Source organism: Mirounga angustirostris, unplaced genomic scaffold (genome assembly GCF_029215605.1).
Source record: "Mirounga angustirostris isolate CCGP_5_RB_7025 unplaced genomic scaffold, mMirAng1.0.hap1 SCAF_15, whole genome shotgun sequence".
In the NCBI taxonomy this organism is placed as follows: Eukaryota; Metazoa; Chordata; class Mammalia; order Carnivora; family Phocidae; genus Mirounga; species Mirounga angustirostris.
Window position 1 is genome coordinate 57373402 of NW_026991723.1, and position 19571 is coordinate 57392972.

Consider the following 19571-nt stretch of genomic DNA (forward strand, 5'->3'; position numbering starts at 1 on the left):
GAGAAAAGAGAATGCAGAATGGCAGGTGTTCGCTGTAGCCCACCCTTTGCTTGCCCAACACACACACATTATTTTCCTACATATATATGATTCCAAAAATGTCCTCACCTACATATTCCAACCATTCCACTATACATATGCCAATAAATTCACCTCCTCTCTAGTGGAGGGCAACTCAATGACACATCTAGCTCCTGCTTCTGGGAATTATATCATAGGACCACTGTTCGTCACATATAAATTCTCTGCGTAATGTCCCTTCGTGCTCCAGTTAGGTTTCTATAAGGTGTGAATATGGCTTCTAATAATCTCATTACCTTTGTTTGAATTGCCTTTGAACTACCTTTAAACCACTACCCCCCTGCCCAAAAATAACCCCCAAAACTCCTGATATCTAGCGATGGAAGAAATAAAGAACAAAATAAAAAGAAGGCTCTGTAGAGTGGTCAGTAATCCAGAGCATCATATATTTTTTGGCCATGAATGACAATGAAAATGGTGGGCCATGAATGACGATGAAAATGGCATCTGTTTGTTGACTCACATCTTTGGCTACAGAGTTTCTCAGTCAGCCAATCTGCCTGCCCCAGGTTTTGCCCACAAGGATGTGATCCCTTATCCAGTGTTCTGAGAGCATCATTGTGGAGGATTTCTCTGTGGGGCACTGTACTGATTAGCACTACACTTTCTGGTGGTGTTTTAGGGATTATCCTGGGATTGAGCAATCACAGATCTCTGCATTTATGAGATTGGGTGTGGTTTTATTTTCCTCCCAGATCATACAATTCTTTTAAAATCATAATCAGCTGTCTGTCAGTTTCATCTGGGGGAGAATTCGTTTTGCTAATAAATTATTCATCCTAAAGCACTCTTCCCCCCTAGTTTAAACAACTCTAGGGATGCCTGGGTGGCTCAGTCAGTTAAGCGTCTGCCTTTGGCTCAGGTTATGATCCCAGGGTCCTGGGATTGAGCCCTGCTTCAGGCTCCCTCCTCATTGGGAAGCCTGCTTCTCCCTCTCCCTCTGCCACTCTTCCTGCTTGTGCTCTCTCCCTCTCTCTCTTTCTCTGTCAAATAAATAAATAAAATCTGTAAAAAAAATAAACAACTCTGAAATCAGAATACAGTCCTACAATTAATTGCATAAAATAGTTTTTTAGCCTTTTTTTTTAAGATTTTATTTATTTATTTGAGAGAGAGAGAGAATGAGAGAGAGACAGAGAGAGAGAGCATGAGAGGGGAGAGGGTCAGAGGGAGAAGCAGACTCTCCGCCGAGCAGGGAGCCCAATGTGGGACTCGATCCCGGGACTCCAGAATCATGACCTGAGCTGAAGGCAGTCACCCAACCAACTGAGCCATCCAGGCACCCAGCCTGTTTTCTTCTAGTACTGTTGACCCTGCCTTGTACAATGCAGGGGTTAGGGGCACCAAACCCTTGCACAGTCAAAAATCCATGTATAACTTTTTTTAAAACTTTTTTTAAGTTTAGTGTTTTAGTAATCTCTACACCCAATGTGGGGCTTGAACTCACGACTCTGAGATCAAGAGTCACATGCATTCCCCACTGAGCCAGCCACGTGCTCTCCATGTATAACTTTTGACTCCTTCAGAACTTAACTACTCATAGTCTACTGTTGACCAGAAGCCTTACCGATAACAAACAGTTGATTAACACATATTTTGTATATGTATTATATAATGTATTCTTATAATAAAGCCAGAGAAATAAAATGTTACTAAGAAAATCATAAGAAAAATACATTTACAGTACTATAAAAAAAATCCGCATATAAGTGGACCCATGCAGTTCAAACCTGTGTTGAGGGTCAACTGTAGTTCATAAAATAACTTGCCTCAAGTAACGGATGGAACATGAGATTTATTAAATATAGTAATTTCATCAGAGTTCTTTTTCACAAATAATAGAATCCACCCTGGATAATTAAAACATAAAAGGGATTTGTTAAAAGATACTATTTAGCTCAGAAATGTTAGGAGGACTGGGGAAATGAATTTGAGGCTCAGTTTCTAGAAACAACACTCAAACCATACCACACAACCTGCTGAGGACACTGCAGCCATTGCCCCTCCAAATACTAAGTACCAAGAGTTTACTCTGCCTGCCAGCTTTACAAGCTCTGTAGCATTTCTGCGGTAAGAACTCAACATTGCAACCCCTGGGAAACCACCCCTGTTGCCACTACCACCCCCCGAAAGGGGACACTTATACTACCAGCAATAGCAGAAATTGAAGCCTTTTGTCCAACCCGCTTCCTTCCTGTATCAGTCAGAGTCAGGCAGGTAACAACGGTTATGAACAACCCCAGATCTTACAAAGATGGATTTCTTGCTCATGCTACAGTTCTGGCATGGGTGAAGTGGGGAGGAGGAGTCTGCTCACTGTGACCACTCAGGATCACAGTGATGATGGAGGTTTCACCATCTTAGGATGATGCCTTTCTTTCCTTTCTTGCTTTCTTTCTCTCTCTCTTTCTTTCTCCTTTTTTTCTTTGTTCTTTCTTTCTTTCTTTTTAAAGGATTTTTTAAACTACTCTCTACAACCCACGTGTGGGGCTTGAACCTACAACCCCAAGATCAAGAGTCGCATGCTCTACGGACTGAGCCAGCCAGGCATCCCTATGCCACTTTCTTGATTGGAACCTTCAGCGTTTGCTGTGGTAAAGAGAGTGAGGGAAAATGTACATTGGCTCCTGCTCACATTGCATTGATCAAAACAAATCTCATGGCCATACCTAACATCAACAAAGAAGGGCAACCCTCCTGGTGCTCAGAAGGAAAGGAGAACCAGAAATATTGAACTTTAGTGATATTTACTCACTCGTATTATAGCTCACTTCCAAATCAAAGCCTCACATGGGGCCAAGTAGCAATGTCTATAAACAAGCTGCATAGGATGTTGCAAATTTTAGTTCTGACTACTGTACTAAGGAGACTGGATTTTAAAATGTGACTTTTCCCATATAGGAAAACTATTTAAAAGGTGAAGGACATCTATGAATACAACATATTTCTACTACCATAATCAATACTAGAAATTTGTAGAACCATGCTCTCTGAATCCTCAGGTTTGCCACAAAAATGCAGGAGCTGTGCAAGCTCTTGGAGCAATTTCTCTTTTTTAGGACTATGTTTTTCATAATGCTAAAAGGGGCACTTTCAATCCCTCTAACTATGCCTTCTGGCTTCATGGGAAATCTTAGGCTGGAGTGACAGGGCTAGAAGCCTTTCTTCTTCAACCTGCCCTGGAATGATGCCCTTCCCTCACTTGCATTCCAGTCAACTCACTTTACAATGAGAAGCACCATCATATTTGCCTGACAGGGTAGGAACATCCAAAATGGGTGGTCTGCAAGCAGTTAGGGGCCAACAGAGTAAGTATTTTGCTTGGATAAGGAAGTGTGTTTCAGCCTTGACCTCAAACTGCTAGAAGCTAGATCATCCTGCATCATGCTGAATTGCAGAAGCTGAGTTCTTGGCTCTTGTCCAATGTTGATGGTGAGGAAACTGAGAGGTCCTAGCAATCAGGACGGTGGTACACAGGGAGAGTCCGAGAAATTGGGAAGCCCTGCTTGTTGTCCCCACCCTGTCTCCTCTCCTTTTTTCTCTCCAGACAAGCTTCCTATGCTTCTCTAGCCCATACAATAAAAAACCCAGTTTCTGACAATTCTCAGCTTTACAGCTTAAATCCAGGTATACCCAGCAAGATGTTGGCTCATCTCTTTCAGTTTCAGCTTCAAAATTCCCAGGGACTTGCTCTTATCAGCCTGGCTTTGGTCAGATGCCATTCCCTGTATTAGTGATCCATGGCAGGGTAGGGAGGTCATAATATGCTGGCTCCCATGATAACCATATGAGTGAAAGGCAGTTCCCACCAGAAGGGAGGGCCATCCAAACAAAACATAAAGGAGTCCACCATACTAACATTAATGGATGCAGGAGAAAAGATAAATCTGCAAAATAAATAAGGAAGTAGCTGTCACAGAGGTAGAAGGAAAACCAGGAAGGAACATAGTTTCAGAGAAGCCAAGAAGGGACAGAGGTTCAAGAAAGAGGGAGGGGTCAGCAATCCAGAATGTCAAAGAGAGGTCTAGTAGTTATAGAAAAGGGAACCAGTGGACTCAAAAGAAAGGAGGTTGTTGATTATCTTGGCAATAAGTTGTTCCAGTGGGCAATGGACAATGGGAAATGGAGATGGGGTATGTGGGAGCCACCAGATCTGGAGTGGTTTGATGAGTAAGAAGCTGATACAATATAGATGACTCAAGATGATTATTGTTAAAAATTGGGGGGAAGGAGAATAGATATAGAAAGATGTGGAACCAGAGGAACTTTATATTCAATTTCTAGAAATTTCTTTTTTTTAATAAAGATTTTATTTATTTATTTGTCAGAGAGAGAGGGCTCAAGCAGGGGGAGCTGCAGGCAGAGGGAGAAGCAGGCTCCCCGCTGAGCAAGGAGCCTAACTCAGGACCGATCCCAGGATCCTGGGATCAGGACCTGAGCCAAAGGCAGCCGGTTAACTGACTGAGCCACCCAGGTGTCCCCTAGAAATTTCTTATGTGTTTCTTACATGGGCATGTTTAACTACTGGTGGGAAAGAACCTGAAGAAAGAATGTAATTGATAGCTAGGGCGCCTGGGTGGCTCAGTCGGTTAAGCAGCTGCCTTCGGCTCAGGTCATGATCTTAGGGTCCTGGGATGGAGCCCCGTGGTGTCAGGCTCCCTACTTAGTGGGGCGTCTGCTTCTCCCTCTCCCTCTGACCCTCCCCCTGCTTATGCTCTCTCTCAAATAAATAAATAAAATCTTTTTTAAAAAAAGAATATAATTGATAGCTATTTTTATTAATACTGTCCATCTCCCTTGGGCTGTGCAGATCCAGGCAGGCAGGGACAGGGACAGAAGTTAAAACCTGGCAGAAGGTATGAACCACTTCAACTTTTCCTAGGCCATACTAGCAAGTAGGGCAGAGATAGGAGGTGACTGACCTCAGCATTGGGTGACCCAGGTTGGGCCCCAGGACACACCCAGGGCCCTGGGATTGCACTGTGTTCTGTGCCCAGACAGAGAGGACTTGTGTGAAGGGCAAAGGATCCCAAGGCTGGAGCCAGTCCTCAGCGGGTGGGGGTAGGGTGAGCATAAAGCAGTCATACTCTGGGATAGGCAGCCTTGCCATGACTTTGCTCTGATTTCCTTATCTTGAAACCATGCCTATTCCTACCTTTACCCATCCACCCACTCACTCCTCAGCGTCCCTGCCAAGCTGCCACCTGCTTTCTCAGATCCACTTCCCTACCTCCCATCACTCCCCAGCCGCTGCCCCCACCTTCTGCTCTCATCATCCCTGGAGCTGGCTCACCAAGGTCACTTTCACCTCCTTGTCACATCCAATGAATATCTGTTAGTCCTTATCTTTTTGACTTCTCGGCAGCAGTGAGGTTGTTGATCCCTTTTTGAAACTCCATCTTTCATTGTCTTTCATGAAGCCACCCTCTCTGGGAACATTTATTCCTCCTCCTAAAACAACTCTTGTTTTCTTTGTTTATTTTTTAGAGAGGGAGAGGGGGGAGGGGACGGGCAGAGGGAGAGGGAGAGAGAATCTCATGCAGGCTCCATGCCCGGCGCAGAGCCCACAGGAAGCTCGCTGGATCTCACAGCCCAAAAGCAAGAGTCGGACACTTAACCAACTGAGCCACCCAGGTGCCCCTAAAACAACTACTGTTAATCAAGCGCCTAGACTCTGTCAGAGCTTTACATTCATCATAGATATCCCTCACCTGCATGCAAGACAGGCCCATGGAACAGATGAAGGAACTGGGACTGAAGGTCATCAAGAGGTTTTCCTTAGGCCCCAGAGCAGCTGTGATAGAGTCTGGATTTAAACCCTGATTTGCTGCATTGCCCTCAACTCCAGCATTCTGTCTGTCTCCCTTACCTCCCTGGCCCCTCCTTTCCGTTGGGCTGTGCTCTCTGCACCCGCTCTCTTCTCCTCTCCTCTCCTCAAGTGAGGTCCTCCTCTGCGTTATGGCTTCTGTGCCCATTTTATGCTGACGATGCCTTAATGCTGACCCAGACCTCACCCCCAAGTCCCAGACCGGTGTTTGTTGCTGCTGCTGCTGTTGTTATTAAGAGCTAAGATTTATGGAGTGTTTACAACATGGCAGGAACTGTGCTAATTTCTTTACATACATCATCTCATTAAATCCTTACAACGACCCTATGAGGTACAAGCCTTTCTCATTTTCCACTTAAGGAAACTGAGCTGTAGAGAGATTAACCACCTTGTCCAAGGTCAACAGGAGCCCAGGTTTGTCTGACCCAAATACGTTCTCTTAACTACTGACCTAAGGCCTTCTACTAAGAAGTCCCAACACTTGACAGGTCTAATCTGAGCCCATGTTCCCCTTACTTGCTGTGTGATCACAGGCAAGTGCTTGCGTGTGGGAGCCATGATTATTATCAACTTCCCCAAAGCCTGTCCTCCCTCTGTGCTAACTAGTTCAACAAACAGTGCTACCGTCTCCCAGTCGACAGCATCATGCAAGGCTCTTCCCTCTCCCTTCCCTCTTCACCCCACATTCATCAAGATTTGGTGACTCTGTGCTCACTGACCTGGCCCTGGTTCTTCTCTTACCTGCTCTCAGGCCTTCTGCGTCATTCATTCAAAGCACCTCCCAGCTACTGCCGCTTCTGCGTTCTCTTCCCTCCTTGCTCTCCTCTGCACGGCCTCCAGACCGTCTCCAGACATGGCCCTAGAGCGGTCTTTCCCAAACACAAATCTGACCAAGTCTCCCCAGCTCCCAGGGCCCTCTGACTCTCAGTAGAAGCCCCCGAACCTCAGCCCCCAGTCCTCTGCAGCCGCAGCTCTCACCTGGCCCACTACCGACCGTAGGAGGGTCCTCACCATTCCTGCCCTTCCCTCCCATCCTGCCCCTGCCCTTCCCCACCCCCCAGGGGTAAGGTGTGTCTTCTGCCTCTTCATAGTCCCCCCACAACTGGTATGTGTTTTTCCTGGGACACTGAGCCCAGAGGTTGGTGTGTTCAGGTGTGTTAAATTGGTAATGTTTCTCTAATTTATAAAAATGAAATCTAGGGTCTCCTGGGTGGCTCAGTCAGTTATGCATCTGCTTTTGGCTCAGGTCATGATCCCAGGGTCCCGGGACTGAGCCCCACATCAGGCTTCTTGCTCGGCAGGCAGCCTGCTTCTCCCTCTCCCTCTGCCCCTCTCCCTCTGCCACATGCTCTCTGAGGCTTCCTCTCAAATAAATGAAATCTTAAAAAAAAAAAAATGAAATCTATGGTTACACAACAATATATAACAAGATAATTAATACCTCAGGGGCACCTGGGTGGCTCAGTCAGTTGAGCGTCTGACTCTTGATTTCGGCTCAGGTCATCATCGCGGGGTCCTGGGGTTGAGCCCCACATTGGGCTCTGAGCTCAGCAGAGAGTCTGCTTGAAGATTCTCTCTCTCCCTCTCCCTCTGTTCCCCCCCACCCCTGCTCACATGGCCGTGCTCTCTCTCTAAAGTAAATGGATAGGTCTTAAAAATATGTATACATAATTAATACCACAAAACCATACACTTAGAAATGGTTACAATGGTAAAACAAAGCAAAACTAAATATAACTCCTTTCCTAGGTCTTTGCTTCTGGAGCTAGTAGTAAGGTCATCTTGGGAGAAACTCCTCACCCTTCCTCCCCAACTTGCAAAGGGGTCCTGGGGACCTGAGCCTGGGTGTTTTATGTTGTGATTCACATGGTCTCTGCTGAGATGTCCAGTTTGGGAGCTCAATATCCAGGGTCCTGCCTTCCCAAGCTCACCCTGCCCCCACTCGTAGGGCACTGTTAGGGAGTGTTTGTGTGTCCCACCTGCTCACGCAAACACATGAATTTAATTGAGGGAAAGCAACAAATGAAGAGATCCCCTCTTCATTTGAGGGTACTCTCTGGATTACTTTGCCCCCTCTCCTTAGCATAATTCCCTGAAGAAGCTTAAGTTTCCAGAAGGCTAGAGTCAGGAAGAAGCCTGAAGTTGACTCAGCCTTGGACCTGCGATGCTCACCCCAAGAGACAGGGAGAAAAAAGGCCCAGCCTTCTGCCTGAGCCCAGAAAGGGAACAATGTACTGGAACAAAACTCCATTAACATCTCAATAAATTATCCCTGTACACCAACTCCTGCCTCCGGCCATCAAATCCCTTGGGGGCAGAAATCAGACACACTAATACACACACACCACCCACAAAGCAGAGGCACACATACGTACAAACAAGTATTGACATGTACACATGTATACAGAAATAACAAGCCTACCCAGACCACAGGCATGCGCATGAAAACATCCAGAGTTACGCATGTCTTATACTCACTACACACATACCACATATCCAGGAAATACACACAAAGAGGTTCACAGGTCTCCATAACATACATGCGTACGCACACACACACACAAGCATGAAAGTAAACCTGCTGACAGACTCACAACAGGTGTGTGTTTTGAACCAAGGACTAAAGAAGGAAGTCTGAGATAAAGACACAGCTCGGTTTTCTAGAGATTGAAAGAGTATGTGTATGTGGAGGACAGACTGGTGGGAGAGCGAGCCAGGTAGTAATAGGGAAGGGAGAGATCCTAACACCAAGGGAAGAGAGTAGTGGTTAGTTATATGGTACCAACTACTCACCTAGCCCTCATTTATTTATCTGTTAGCTTAATAGTTACCAGCTGGGTCCTCTGCTCGGGTAGGTAGGCCCAGAGCGCTGAGCCCTGCTCTGTTGGCACCTATGCCCAGCCTGGGAGGGAGACCTACCCATGAGCAACCGTAACCCAGAGTGGGGAGTGCTATGAGGGGGGATGCAGCAGTGGAAGGTAGGCAAGGTCAGGGAAACTTGAATCGAATATTGACCAATTGGCAGCTGGGGGGGATGAAAGAGATGGATGGGGAAGCCAAGGGAACAGCGCATAGGAAGGTGTATTAGTTTCCTGTTGCTATTTTAATCAATTCCCATAAATTTAGTGGCACCGAACAACACAGATTTATTCTCTTACAGTCTGAGGGTCAGAGGTCTGAAATCAGTCTCACTGGGCTAAAGTCAAGGTGTGGGCAGGGCCGGTTCCTTCTGGAGGCTCTGAGATAAGAATTAATTGCCTTTTCAGCTTCTAGTGGCTGCCTGTATTTGTTGGCTTGTAGACCCCTCCTCCATCTTCCAGTTTCCCATTCCATCATCTGATCACCTCATCTTTGACTCTAACTCCTGCCTCTTTTCTATGGTTGTTATTACATCAGAACCACCTGGTAATCCAGGATAATCTTCCCATCTTAAGAGCCTTAATTTAATCACAGCTGCAAAATCCCTTTGCCATATAAGCACACTCACAGGCTCTGGGACTTAGGATGTGGATGTATTTGGAGGCCATTATTAAGCCTACCACATATTATCTCACAATCTCCAAAACATCCTCTAATAGGAATCTTGCTGTCCCCAGATTGAAGATGAGAAATCTGAAGTTCAGAGAGGTTAAGTGATTTACCTTAAAACAAAAGAAACATTTACCGTGGGGCGCCTGGGTGGCTCAGATGGTTAAGCATCTGCCTTCGGCTCAGGTCATGATACCAGGGTCCTGGGATCGCGGGTCCCACATCGGGCTCCTGGCTCAGTGGGAGGCCTGCTTCTCCCTCTGCCTCTCCCCCTGCTCATGCTCTCTCTCTCTCTGTATCTCTGTGTCTCAGATGAATAAATAAAATCTTAAAAAAAAAATTTACCTTAAAACAAAAGAAATCGATTTACCTTAAAAATAAATGATCTTTTAAAAAAAATAGACTGAAAAATATACATGCTTGTTATTTAAAAATTATAAGTCATACAAAAAAATACAAAGAAAAATGCAGCATATCACTGAAAGTCTCACCACCCAGAAACGGTCAGTATTAGCATTTGGTGAGCATAATGCGTTGGGGTGGGGGCAGAGAGCGAAGAGAAAGGTATGTAAAAGAGAGAGGTAGAAAAATTATACAAGAATGGGACATACTACCGAAGCTATTTTTTTTAAACAAAACATACTTTTACTTTAATTGAGGGAAAGCAACTCAAGTGAAAATGAAAGAATGCTGAACTGCAGCTAAATATTTCTTCACCTCAAAAAATATTCATTCCTAAAAGACCCCTCTCAAGTTAAGAAAAACAATTTTGATTAAGCAGTTGGAGTAGGATTTGTATCATTATGTGTCAGTTTTATAAGCCATTAGTTGCTCGCAACTATGAAGGCAAATGCGAGTAGTACTTCTGCTCTCCCTTCCACCCCTTCTCTCCAGATTATGTTGCCAATTATCTAACTTTATAAGGATTTATATTTACATTCTGTTCTGCAACTAAAATTCCCAGTTTAGTCTTAACCTAAAGGGAATTACTGTTCACCACCAGTCCTTTTACCACAACTCTCCCTTCCTCAGCTCCCTATTTTGACTAACCTCTTGGCTGACTGGATTTTGTCACTGCGTAGTTTTTTTGTTTGTTTTCTCAGAAGGGCTCATGGGTTCTCTATTCCCAAAGTCATGACTGACATCAATCACTTTGTTGGTTATGCTTTGGGGTAATACTTGTTTACCCTCAGAACCTCATAGATACTGCTTTGTCACTTTGGTTTGTAGAATGTTATGTTGGAGAACATCTAAGATCAGCCTTAATTTGTCCCCATACATGACTTGCTCTTTCTGCCTGGGTTCCTGAAGTATTATTATTTTATCTTCAGAGTTTAGCAACTAAATCAGTGTCTTAATGTCCATTATTCTGTATCCATTCTTCTGCCATAGGCTGTTCATTTTCTGTCTGGATATTCAGTTCTTCCTTAATTTCAGGGAAAGTTTTTCTGTAGGTCATACCTTAGTATCTTTTTCTGTTCCATCTTTGGAACCTCTACGTTAGGGCAGCCAACAACCAGGCTTATGGTAGCTTGCCTTTGTCCTATTAACTTCACTCTAATTGCTTTAATATCTTCAAATTTCTCATGTTTACTTTCAGGATCTCAAAGCCTTTCCTACAAATTACTTTGATTTTCAGCCATATCTATTCTGTGTTGTTACTGTTAGTCTGTTGTATCTGTAATGGTATTGTTTTGGTCCTTTACTATTTTTCCTTAGTTCTATAATCTCCCTTTTCATTTCATTGTTGTTTTATCATCTTGTCTTTGAGTTCTTGTTCTCTGGATTTCATACTATTGTTAAGGCCTTCTATAACAGGAAGAACTTGCCAGGAATTTTTTATTCCTTTGGTTTTCTTCTAGATTGGGTTCTTCCTTTATTTTTTGCATCCTGTCTTCCTTGTTCCTTTTCCTGCCCCTCCCTCCCTTCCCACTTTCCTTCTTTACTTCCTTCCTACCTATATCGTGGCTGTGATCCGAACGCCTAAGGGCCATGCCATTATCTTTCCACTTACAACTATCTACCATGGCTCACAGTTAGGATACCTCTCCTTGCTCTGGAGTGTGGGACCTTGAGCCCCTTCCCACCTGGACCAATTTATCCACCCCTGGGAGCTCTGGTTTGAAAGCTGGCTATTGCTTTCAAACTCACCCACCCCATTTCTGTGCCCTGAGGGTGGTTTGGCTGGGGCTACCTACTGACTTTGATGGGGCCAAGGCGCTGTCTCTCCTCTGATACCCTTAGAGGTGGGGCATATCCCATCCTATAGACTTAGACTTGTTCCCCCAACCTCACGCCTGTACTCTGGAAGTTGCCAAGCCATGGCAGCTCTTCTTGCCTCTCCTGAGGTCTCACGGAGGAACACAGGGGTTTTACTTACAAAGGCTTTTCCCGAGACCTTTCCTAAGGCTACCTACTCACGCAACAATTCATGTTCCTCAGATTAGAGGATGTTAGTGAAAATGGTGGGTATTTTGACTCATCTTTTCTCAATGCTCCTTTTGGGCATGGGGCACCATTATCATCTGTTACTTTCCTCGGCTACCACATTTTAAGGTTTATAAAAAGAATTTGCGAGTTTGGTTGGACTTGAGTTTGTAGCAGCATTTTTGTTTTGGTTTGGGCGTTTGTTCCTTTTGTTAGTCGGGGGTAGGATGGAGTAGAGTGATTACGAGGCGGCTTCACTTTGCCTCCTAACCCAGAGATCCCACCCTTGCCTTGTCCATAGTTCTCCCCTCAGACCCCTCCTTAGGGCAAGAACCTAGCAGCCCCTAGCACTTTCAAATCCCTGGAGTGAAATAGGGGCCCATAGGACTAGGCCTTAGTACAGAGTGGGTGTTCAGCCCACGGTAGAGGAGCGAAAAGGCGGCAGCATCAGAGGGACCTCAGTACTTGACAAGAGAGCATCCAGGCAGGGCACAGTGTGTGAACCAAGGCATGGAAGTAGGGCAGACAGGAACAATGATTGGGGAATGGGGGAGGGGGCGGGGGCGGGCAGGGGTGGTATCTAGCTGGAGGAATGCCAGCTGAAGGGGGCAGGAGGAGAGAGGCTGGAGAGTAGGGAAGGCAGGGCCTAGGCATGCAGTCTGGTCTGGGGGCTGCCCCTGTGTGTGACCAAAGCACTTAGCTCTTGGACTCTCAGGGAATATTACAGAAAGCCCCAGGGTAGGTACAAGTAGCCTAGTTCCTGCCTCTCCTCATCTCAGCCCCTCCCAAGGAAACTTCTCTGCCCCACTTATATTGCCTCCCTGTCCTTGTGTCCAAGGATGCCTTTGCTCTCTTCCCTATAGCCACAGGTAAGGCCTCAGCCATGCCACACTAGACACCATCACAAGCTACACGCTAACATACCACAGACGTGCCCCTGGTCACCTAGTCACACGAAACCGTAACTGTGGTTGTATCCACCACCACAAACTGGCAGATGATGGCCCAGTGATGCATGATACTGAAGGTACACTTTGCACACAGCTCCGCACTGTCTGGCTCCCCTCTGGGGCCTTTGCCTCTGATTCTCCTGAGAGCTTGCTCTGCCCCCTGGTGGCCACTCCCGTAGCCACTGCCCTTCTGGAAGGACCCTATTATCCACTCCCTTACGGGCCTGGTTCCTGCCCAAAGAAGCTTCCAGCCTTAAACAGCCTCTCCCCTCAGACTGGCACTGTCAAACCAGGCCCCTTCAGATCCACTCGCCCACAGATCGACTTTCCCATCAGACCAGCACTGTTAGGCAAGGCCTTCTCAAATAGGGTTACCAAGAGTCCCAGTTTGCCTGGGACTGAGGAATTGCCCAGGACTTGAGATATTCAGTGCTAAAACTGACAGTCCCAGGCAAACTAGGAGTAGTTGGTGATCCTGTTCTCAGACCTGTGTGCCTTCAAAGTGCTCTTTCCTCAGACTGGACCCTTCAGAAGCTCTCTCGATTAATCACCCCCTCTCAGACTGGCCCTTCCAACTGAGATCTCTATAGTAGCATGTCCCAGACCAGCCTCCCCTCAGACTAATCCTTTCACACTGGCTCACTCACCTTCAGGTTAGCCCTTCCCCATTAGAGTACCCCTGTCAGAAAAGTTCTCCAGCCTCTCCTCATGCTGGCTCCATCAGACTCCCCTCCTCAGACCTCCTTCCTCTCTGCCCTCCTCTGAGGAGAGGGAAGGGTGTGAGGATTATACCCCAATCTTTTCTGCCCCCCAAGCACTCCATTCTTTCCCTGTAAGATGAACTTCCCCAGAGTCCAGTCTAGGGAGTTAGTGAGCTCACCCAGTGGCTCTGGGGAGGTCACAGGGCCAGAGGCTGCCCCAGGATTCCTGCCTACTGTCTCCAGATCACCTTCCTCTCTCCTGGCTGGCTGCTGGAAGATGTGGGGTGTGTCAGCTATCAGCCGCCTGCCCTGGAGCAGGAATGAAGGGCAGGCAGGTGGCCGAGAGGGGGCAGCAGAAGCCAGGACAGGCCCCAGCTCAGGCCAAAGAGGCACTGTGGCCACAGGCTGGGGTCTGGACCAGGGCAGGAACACAAAGAGGGAGGCAGAGAGCGAAGGGCTGACAGAGTCAAGAAAGAGGAACAGAGACACAGAGATGGGGTGGAGATCCATGAAGAGCCAGAGAGACACAAAGAGACTGAGATGGGGGTAGACACACAGAGACAGGGAGGAAGACAGAAAAGGGAAGACTGAGAGACAGGGAGGAGACAGAGAGAGACAAACACGGATGGAGACAGAGACAGGAGTTAGAGACATACACGGGAAAGGAGACAGGATAGAGACATAAGAGAAACACAGAATAGGAACCAGGACAAAGACAAGTTCAGGGATAGGAAGGGGACAGAGACTGATGGAAATGGGTTCAGTGAGAAGAGGATGGGGGCAGAGACAAGTCAGCCTTATAAGAATGGGGCATATAAGAAGGTCCCCATCTCCAGTGCCCCTTGGGGGAGCAAAGAGAACTAGTGAGCTGAAAGGCTGAGCCACCATACACATTGGGCCTGGGATCCAAGCCTCCCCTGGCAGCCCCCCTCAGCAGTTTTCATTCTCTGGGATCTGATTTAGCTTTAAGAATTGATGTCTATACTTACCCCAGCTCCCCAGAACCACCATGGGAAATAATGACGCGGAGGGACAATACCTGGAGGCAGCAGCAGGCAGCACTCTAAGACCCTCCAAAGCGAGCAGCCCCTGTGAGGTTGAGGGCCAAGACTCCCAAAGAGGAACGACCACCCCCAGGCCCAGGCCCGTCAGAGGCAAGGACACTGGCCCTCCAGCCACCTTGGCACTTAGGACAGGGCTGGGTCTCTCTCTCTTGAGGTTGGGGGCAGGGAGATGCCACAGGCCTCTCCGTTGGCCTCTGAGGCACCAGCAGGCCCCCTCCCCTCTTTCTCCTCCCCAGACCCCACATAATTGCTTTCCCATGTTGCTAATGGAGGCCAGATTGCTGATGCCCAAGCCCTGGGTGGGCGGTGGGTGGGTCAGGGCTGACCAAGGCTCTCGAGGCAGGAAAGCAGCACAGGCTGGAGACCTCTGAGCTTTAGCCCCACTACCACAAAGACAGGGAAGGGGGCGGCTCAGACCCACCCCAGGAATACAATGTCCTTGGCAAGAGTTGGTGCCGCCTGCTCTGTCCACCCCTGCTGAACCTGGAATACAGGTTCAGGCTCAAGCCACATCTCACAGAAACCAGACAAACAGGCAAATCAGGGGTCCAGGGTCCAGAGGTAGGTCCACAGCCACTTCTCCGTATGTCCAATCTTGGGAGCCTCTTCCTGGAATGAGGAGTCATGCATTCCCCTAGTTGGGGCTACTCAGCTTGAAAAGCCACAGGCCCCTCTACCCTGACATCAGGCCTTTTGTTTTCCATGAGATCTCCCACCTGGAACACCCCCTCTCCTCCTGTAATGCCTGGCCTGGAAGAGAGCCAGCCACCTTCCCTCTGAGCTCTCACCCAGCCCCAAGCCCTGTCCAGGCCTAACTCATCAGTGCTTGAGGCAACATGGATCCCTCCTCCCAGGGGCACAATCCCAGGCAGGCCTGGTGAGACCAGCAAGGAATGTCCATTTTCTGACCCTGGTCTGAAGAAAAGGTTTGAGTTGGGGTGTGTGTGTGTGTGTGTGTGTGATCACGGGATGAGTGGCTTAGTGTAGGTGTGGCACTCGGCACCTGCTGTGGGGAGTGTTCGCGCAAGTCAGTGTATTTGTGCCTCTGACTTCATCTCTCTCTCATCCCAGCCACTCAGAGCAAGGCCAAGCCTGGCTCCCCAGGTTGGGGTTCTGGTCTAATCCTTTGCTCCCTCCCCCAGGCCAGAGGTACCTGCCAACGTGGCCCCAGCCCTAGGCACCCTCAGCTAAGGAGCTGCAGTGTCCCCCCACTGTGGTAGGAGGTGCAGGGGCTTCTACAAGGGGGCTGGACCTGAGCAGGCGTGGGGCAGCCACAAGCCCCTCCTCTGAGGAGAAACCAAAGGGGCCTTGGAATCCCAGTTTGAGGACTGGAAGGGTGTGGGCAGGGTACAGAACTAGACCAAAGACTGGGTACTCTGGAAAACCAAAGCCTGCTCTTCTGCTCACACTGAGTCTCGACTGTAATCTAACCCTGGGGGTAAATCTTGTTTCACATTTCCAGTCCTGCAACACAGGCCCAATCCCTAGTCATGTAGCAAGTGGCCTCCTTCACGCAGCCTCCCGCCCTGCCCAGGCCCAGTACGCTCTGCACTCTGAGCCTTGTAGCCTAGTTAAGCCCCAGGCCTGACCTCCTAGAGCCCCTGAACTGTCTGAACTGCATGACGGGGATGACAACCCCCCGTACCCCAAAGATGAAGTCTGGCCTCCTCACCTTCTTGCATCTCTGCCCCTATGGGTAAAGCCTAGGCTTTCCTGGAAGGCAGCTCTGGAGATGACTCTTGACAGGCCTACCCCTGTCAGGATTCAGTAGCCTCCAGGACTGACTGGACATCCCCATGTGGGACCTGCCTCACTGGGACCCCTCATTCCCCACAGCTCTGCCCCTGGCCTCCAGGGAGCCTTCTCCTCCAAAGAAGCAGACAGCCCCACCCCCAGACACATCTGCCTGAGAGCTATACTGCGTCTCCCCATCTATATGGAGAGAGTTGTCTCTCTCCAACTAGAATTTCTTCCCTCTTCCAGGGCTAGAAGGGGAGGGATCCTTGGAAGAAGGATACCCTCCCAAAGTGGGTCTGTTCCAAGGACTCATGAAATGGTGACGTTTAATGAGAACCCCCCACCCTCCCACCCCTGTATATACATCTATAAAAAATTCAAATACAGCAAGTTACCATTGAGTCAGACTAGAAGGGACTGACAGGGCATTAAATACTGTGGGGTGGGAGCAGGGAAAGGGGAGGGCCGTACAAAATGGGGACAGGTGGGGGAGTGAAAAGTGTGGGCGCTGGGGGGAGGGGGATGGCTGGGCCCCCCCAGCATCAGGAGCTTATAATCTGATGGTGGCAACAGAGACCCTGGGACAGACAGGAGACTGGGGCAGGAGAAATTATGGATGTGAGGGGCTCCCCTCAGACCCCCCCAAGGGCTCCTGGGAGTGGCTGGCATTGGAGGGTCCAGCCCGAGGGGCCAGGGTGGGGGTGGGGGGTCTTTGGTGGGTGGGTTAGCTGCAGGGTCCTCCTCTCCTGAGGGCAGGAGGAGAGCCAGCATGGTGTGGCAGGGCTAGGGGGCGGCAGGCCCGGGCCTGCCGGGGTCTCTACAAATTATGTTTGAAGAGAATGCAGAAGGTCCTCCCGCCCGTGTGCAAAATAGAAACTGGGGTCTGCGGGCTCAGCTCCGGCCTCCTGGTCCTCTGCAGGTGCGCTGGCATGTCCTCACGGGGAGCCGGGCTCTAGGGAAACAGGGCAGGGGGCTGTAAGGGACGACGGCGGGTGGGGGTCCCCTTGGGCTCCCGTCTGCCACCCCGCCTCACTTGATTTACCAGATCAGGAGACTGTTGGCAGTGGCGGCGGCAGCCAGGGCCAGAGTTATGGGGACACTGATCAAGAAGGGTGCTGAGGGTCCTCCGCCGCTGCCCAGTTCCCCGGGGTCACAAATCTTCGTGGTGGGTGGAGGTGCCAGTGAGCTGGTGGTGCTGGTCGTGGTCTCTGGGGAACATGGGGGGGATCTCACTCAGGGCAGGGCCAGGGCTGCAGGCAACCCAGATCTGGGGGGTTCATGAGGCACACTGTTCCTGCTCTGTGTTAGACCAGTACCGCCTCCCCCATCAGACAGCCCCTGCTTCCTCTCTCAGACGTGTCCTGCCTCCCCCATCAGGCAGATACTGCTTCCCCATGGCTCACAGATGACCCCTCCACCCCACGGCCCCTACCAAAAATGTCCAGACAGCAAGGACAAGGCACAGCTTGGTCAGGACAGACAGACAGGAGTGTGGCGGCCACAGAGGCTCTAAGGCTCTGAGTCCTGGGAGGGGTGGGAAGGCGCAAGATAGAGCCAGGTAACAGCGCAGGCCCACTGAGAGAACGGGGTGGGGGGGCTCACCCGGGGCCTGGGCCTCAGTGGTGAGGTGTCGTGGCTCCTCAGTCCAGGGTGTGGCATGAGCGGCCACGCTCCAGTCACTCCACGTCCCAATCTCATTGTCCTTGGCCGCCACCTGGATGATGTACTCCTTCCCGGCATAGGCATCCGTGATGGTGTGCGCGGTGCCGTCTGACAGCTCCACCTGCAGCCCGACCGCGGGATGGGGGTGGCGCCCGGGGGTCAGGAGAGTGAGCACCCCCAGAGGAACTGAGAACACTGCCGGGGAGAGAAGAGTGAAGACCACCCCCCCGGAGGAAAAGAGAGCTTCCTGGGGGGGGAGAGAGGATATTGAGAATATTCCTGAAGGAGGGTAAAGACACCTCGGGGAGGAGACCCCAAGGGAGGGAAGAGGATCTTGAAGGAGTAAGAAAATCTTCCGGAGACCAGAAGCACCCCCAGGGGAGCAGGGGGACTGTGCTCAGTGTCTCACTCTGCTGTCATCCCAGCTCCCTCACAGTGCCCAGCCTGAGCCCTGATCTCAGTCCCTCCCTGGAGTGACAAGAGTAACAGGGTAAGAGAGGAGATGGTGATGTGCTCAGAAGGAAGGTTATAAATACAGACGTGGAGCTAGGCTGCCTCAGTCCAGGTCTTAGCTCCATCCCCTCTCAGCCGGCTGACCAAGTTCCTTCACCTCCAAATGCCTTGCTGTCCTGATCTGGAAAATGGTATTAATGATCTATCTCACAGGAGTATAATGAGGACTCAGGCACATGGGAAGCAACAAACACACTTCAGCCAGCTCTGTCATCATCAGAGCCTGGCTTCCCAGATGCCCAGTGCACCCACCAGCCTAGCCCCCATTGAGTCTCCCACTCAGGAAGGCCTCAGGGTGGTTACCACCCTGCCTGAGGCAGAAGAGGGTGGGGGCGGGGGCAGCTCCCAAGCAGCAGGACAGCAGGACAGCAGGACAGCAGGACAGCTGTTCCATTTCCTCCTGGAGGCATCGCCACCCCACCCCCGCCCAGGTCAGCCCTATTCTGCTGGTCTCCCCCACCCTTCAGCCTGGCCTGCCTGTCCAGCGCCCCTCCCAGTCCCAGGCTGGGCTCTGGTTCATCTCAGCGGCACCCGCTGCCTCATTAAGCCTCCTCGTAAACAGGGGCAGCCGGCAGGGGCGGAGGAGGGGGCTGCTCTGGGCCACGTCTGGCTTCAGGGCTTTTTTGGTCCCTGTTCCAATCTCCCTTCCGGGAAAACCGGGTCTGAGCTACCTACCTGACAGGCTGTGAGTACATGCACGCATGTGTATGTGTATTCATGTGTGTGAAGACGGGTCTAAGTAGAGCAGGAAGCCCCTCCAATAACGTCCCCCCCTCCCACCCCTATCTGTGGCCCTGAGGCGGAGACAATGGTAAAGGTCAGGGTCAGGGTGAAAGTCATTTAGGGCCCAGACCTGGGCTCACTCAGTCCTACTCCCAGCCCTGGAAGATCAGTGGACCCCACAGACTCTCCTCCCCTGGAGTTGGGGCCTAGTTCCTCCTCTGGTCCCCTATACCCTTTTGTCCTCCAAAGACCCCCTCTGGCTGAGTAGAGAGGAAGAGAGCTATGGAGAGCAGATCAAATTACCACCTCATTGGTGGGCTTATGGTGGGCACCATACACCTCTAGAAAGGTGGCCCAG

The 19571-nt window shown here is 49.8% G+C and overlaps 1 protein-coding gene across 3 annotated transcripts in view; it reads right to left on the reverse strand.

The window, feature by feature from the left end:
- CNTFR (ciliary neurotrophic factor receptor) overlaps positions 1–19571 on the reverse strand; it is a 59837-nt gene that overhangs the window by 4844 nt on the left and 35422 nt on the right. For 2 of the 3 annotated variants that reach the window (XM_054509262.2, XM_045882567.3), the window contains 3 exons: positions 17918–18098; positions 17358–17523; positions 9573–17267 (listed from right to left, as the gene is read on the reverse strand). In XM_054509262.2, coding sequence (XP_054365237.1) covers position 17267; positions 17358–17523; positions 17918–18098 — 348 coding nt within the window. In that variant the 3' untranslated portion in view covers positions 9573–17266. Of the gene's footprint in view, positions 1–1856; positions 17268–17357; positions 17524–17917; positions 18225–19571 lie in introns of those variants that run through there. The other variant, XM_064579814.1, reaches the window with a different exon arrangement.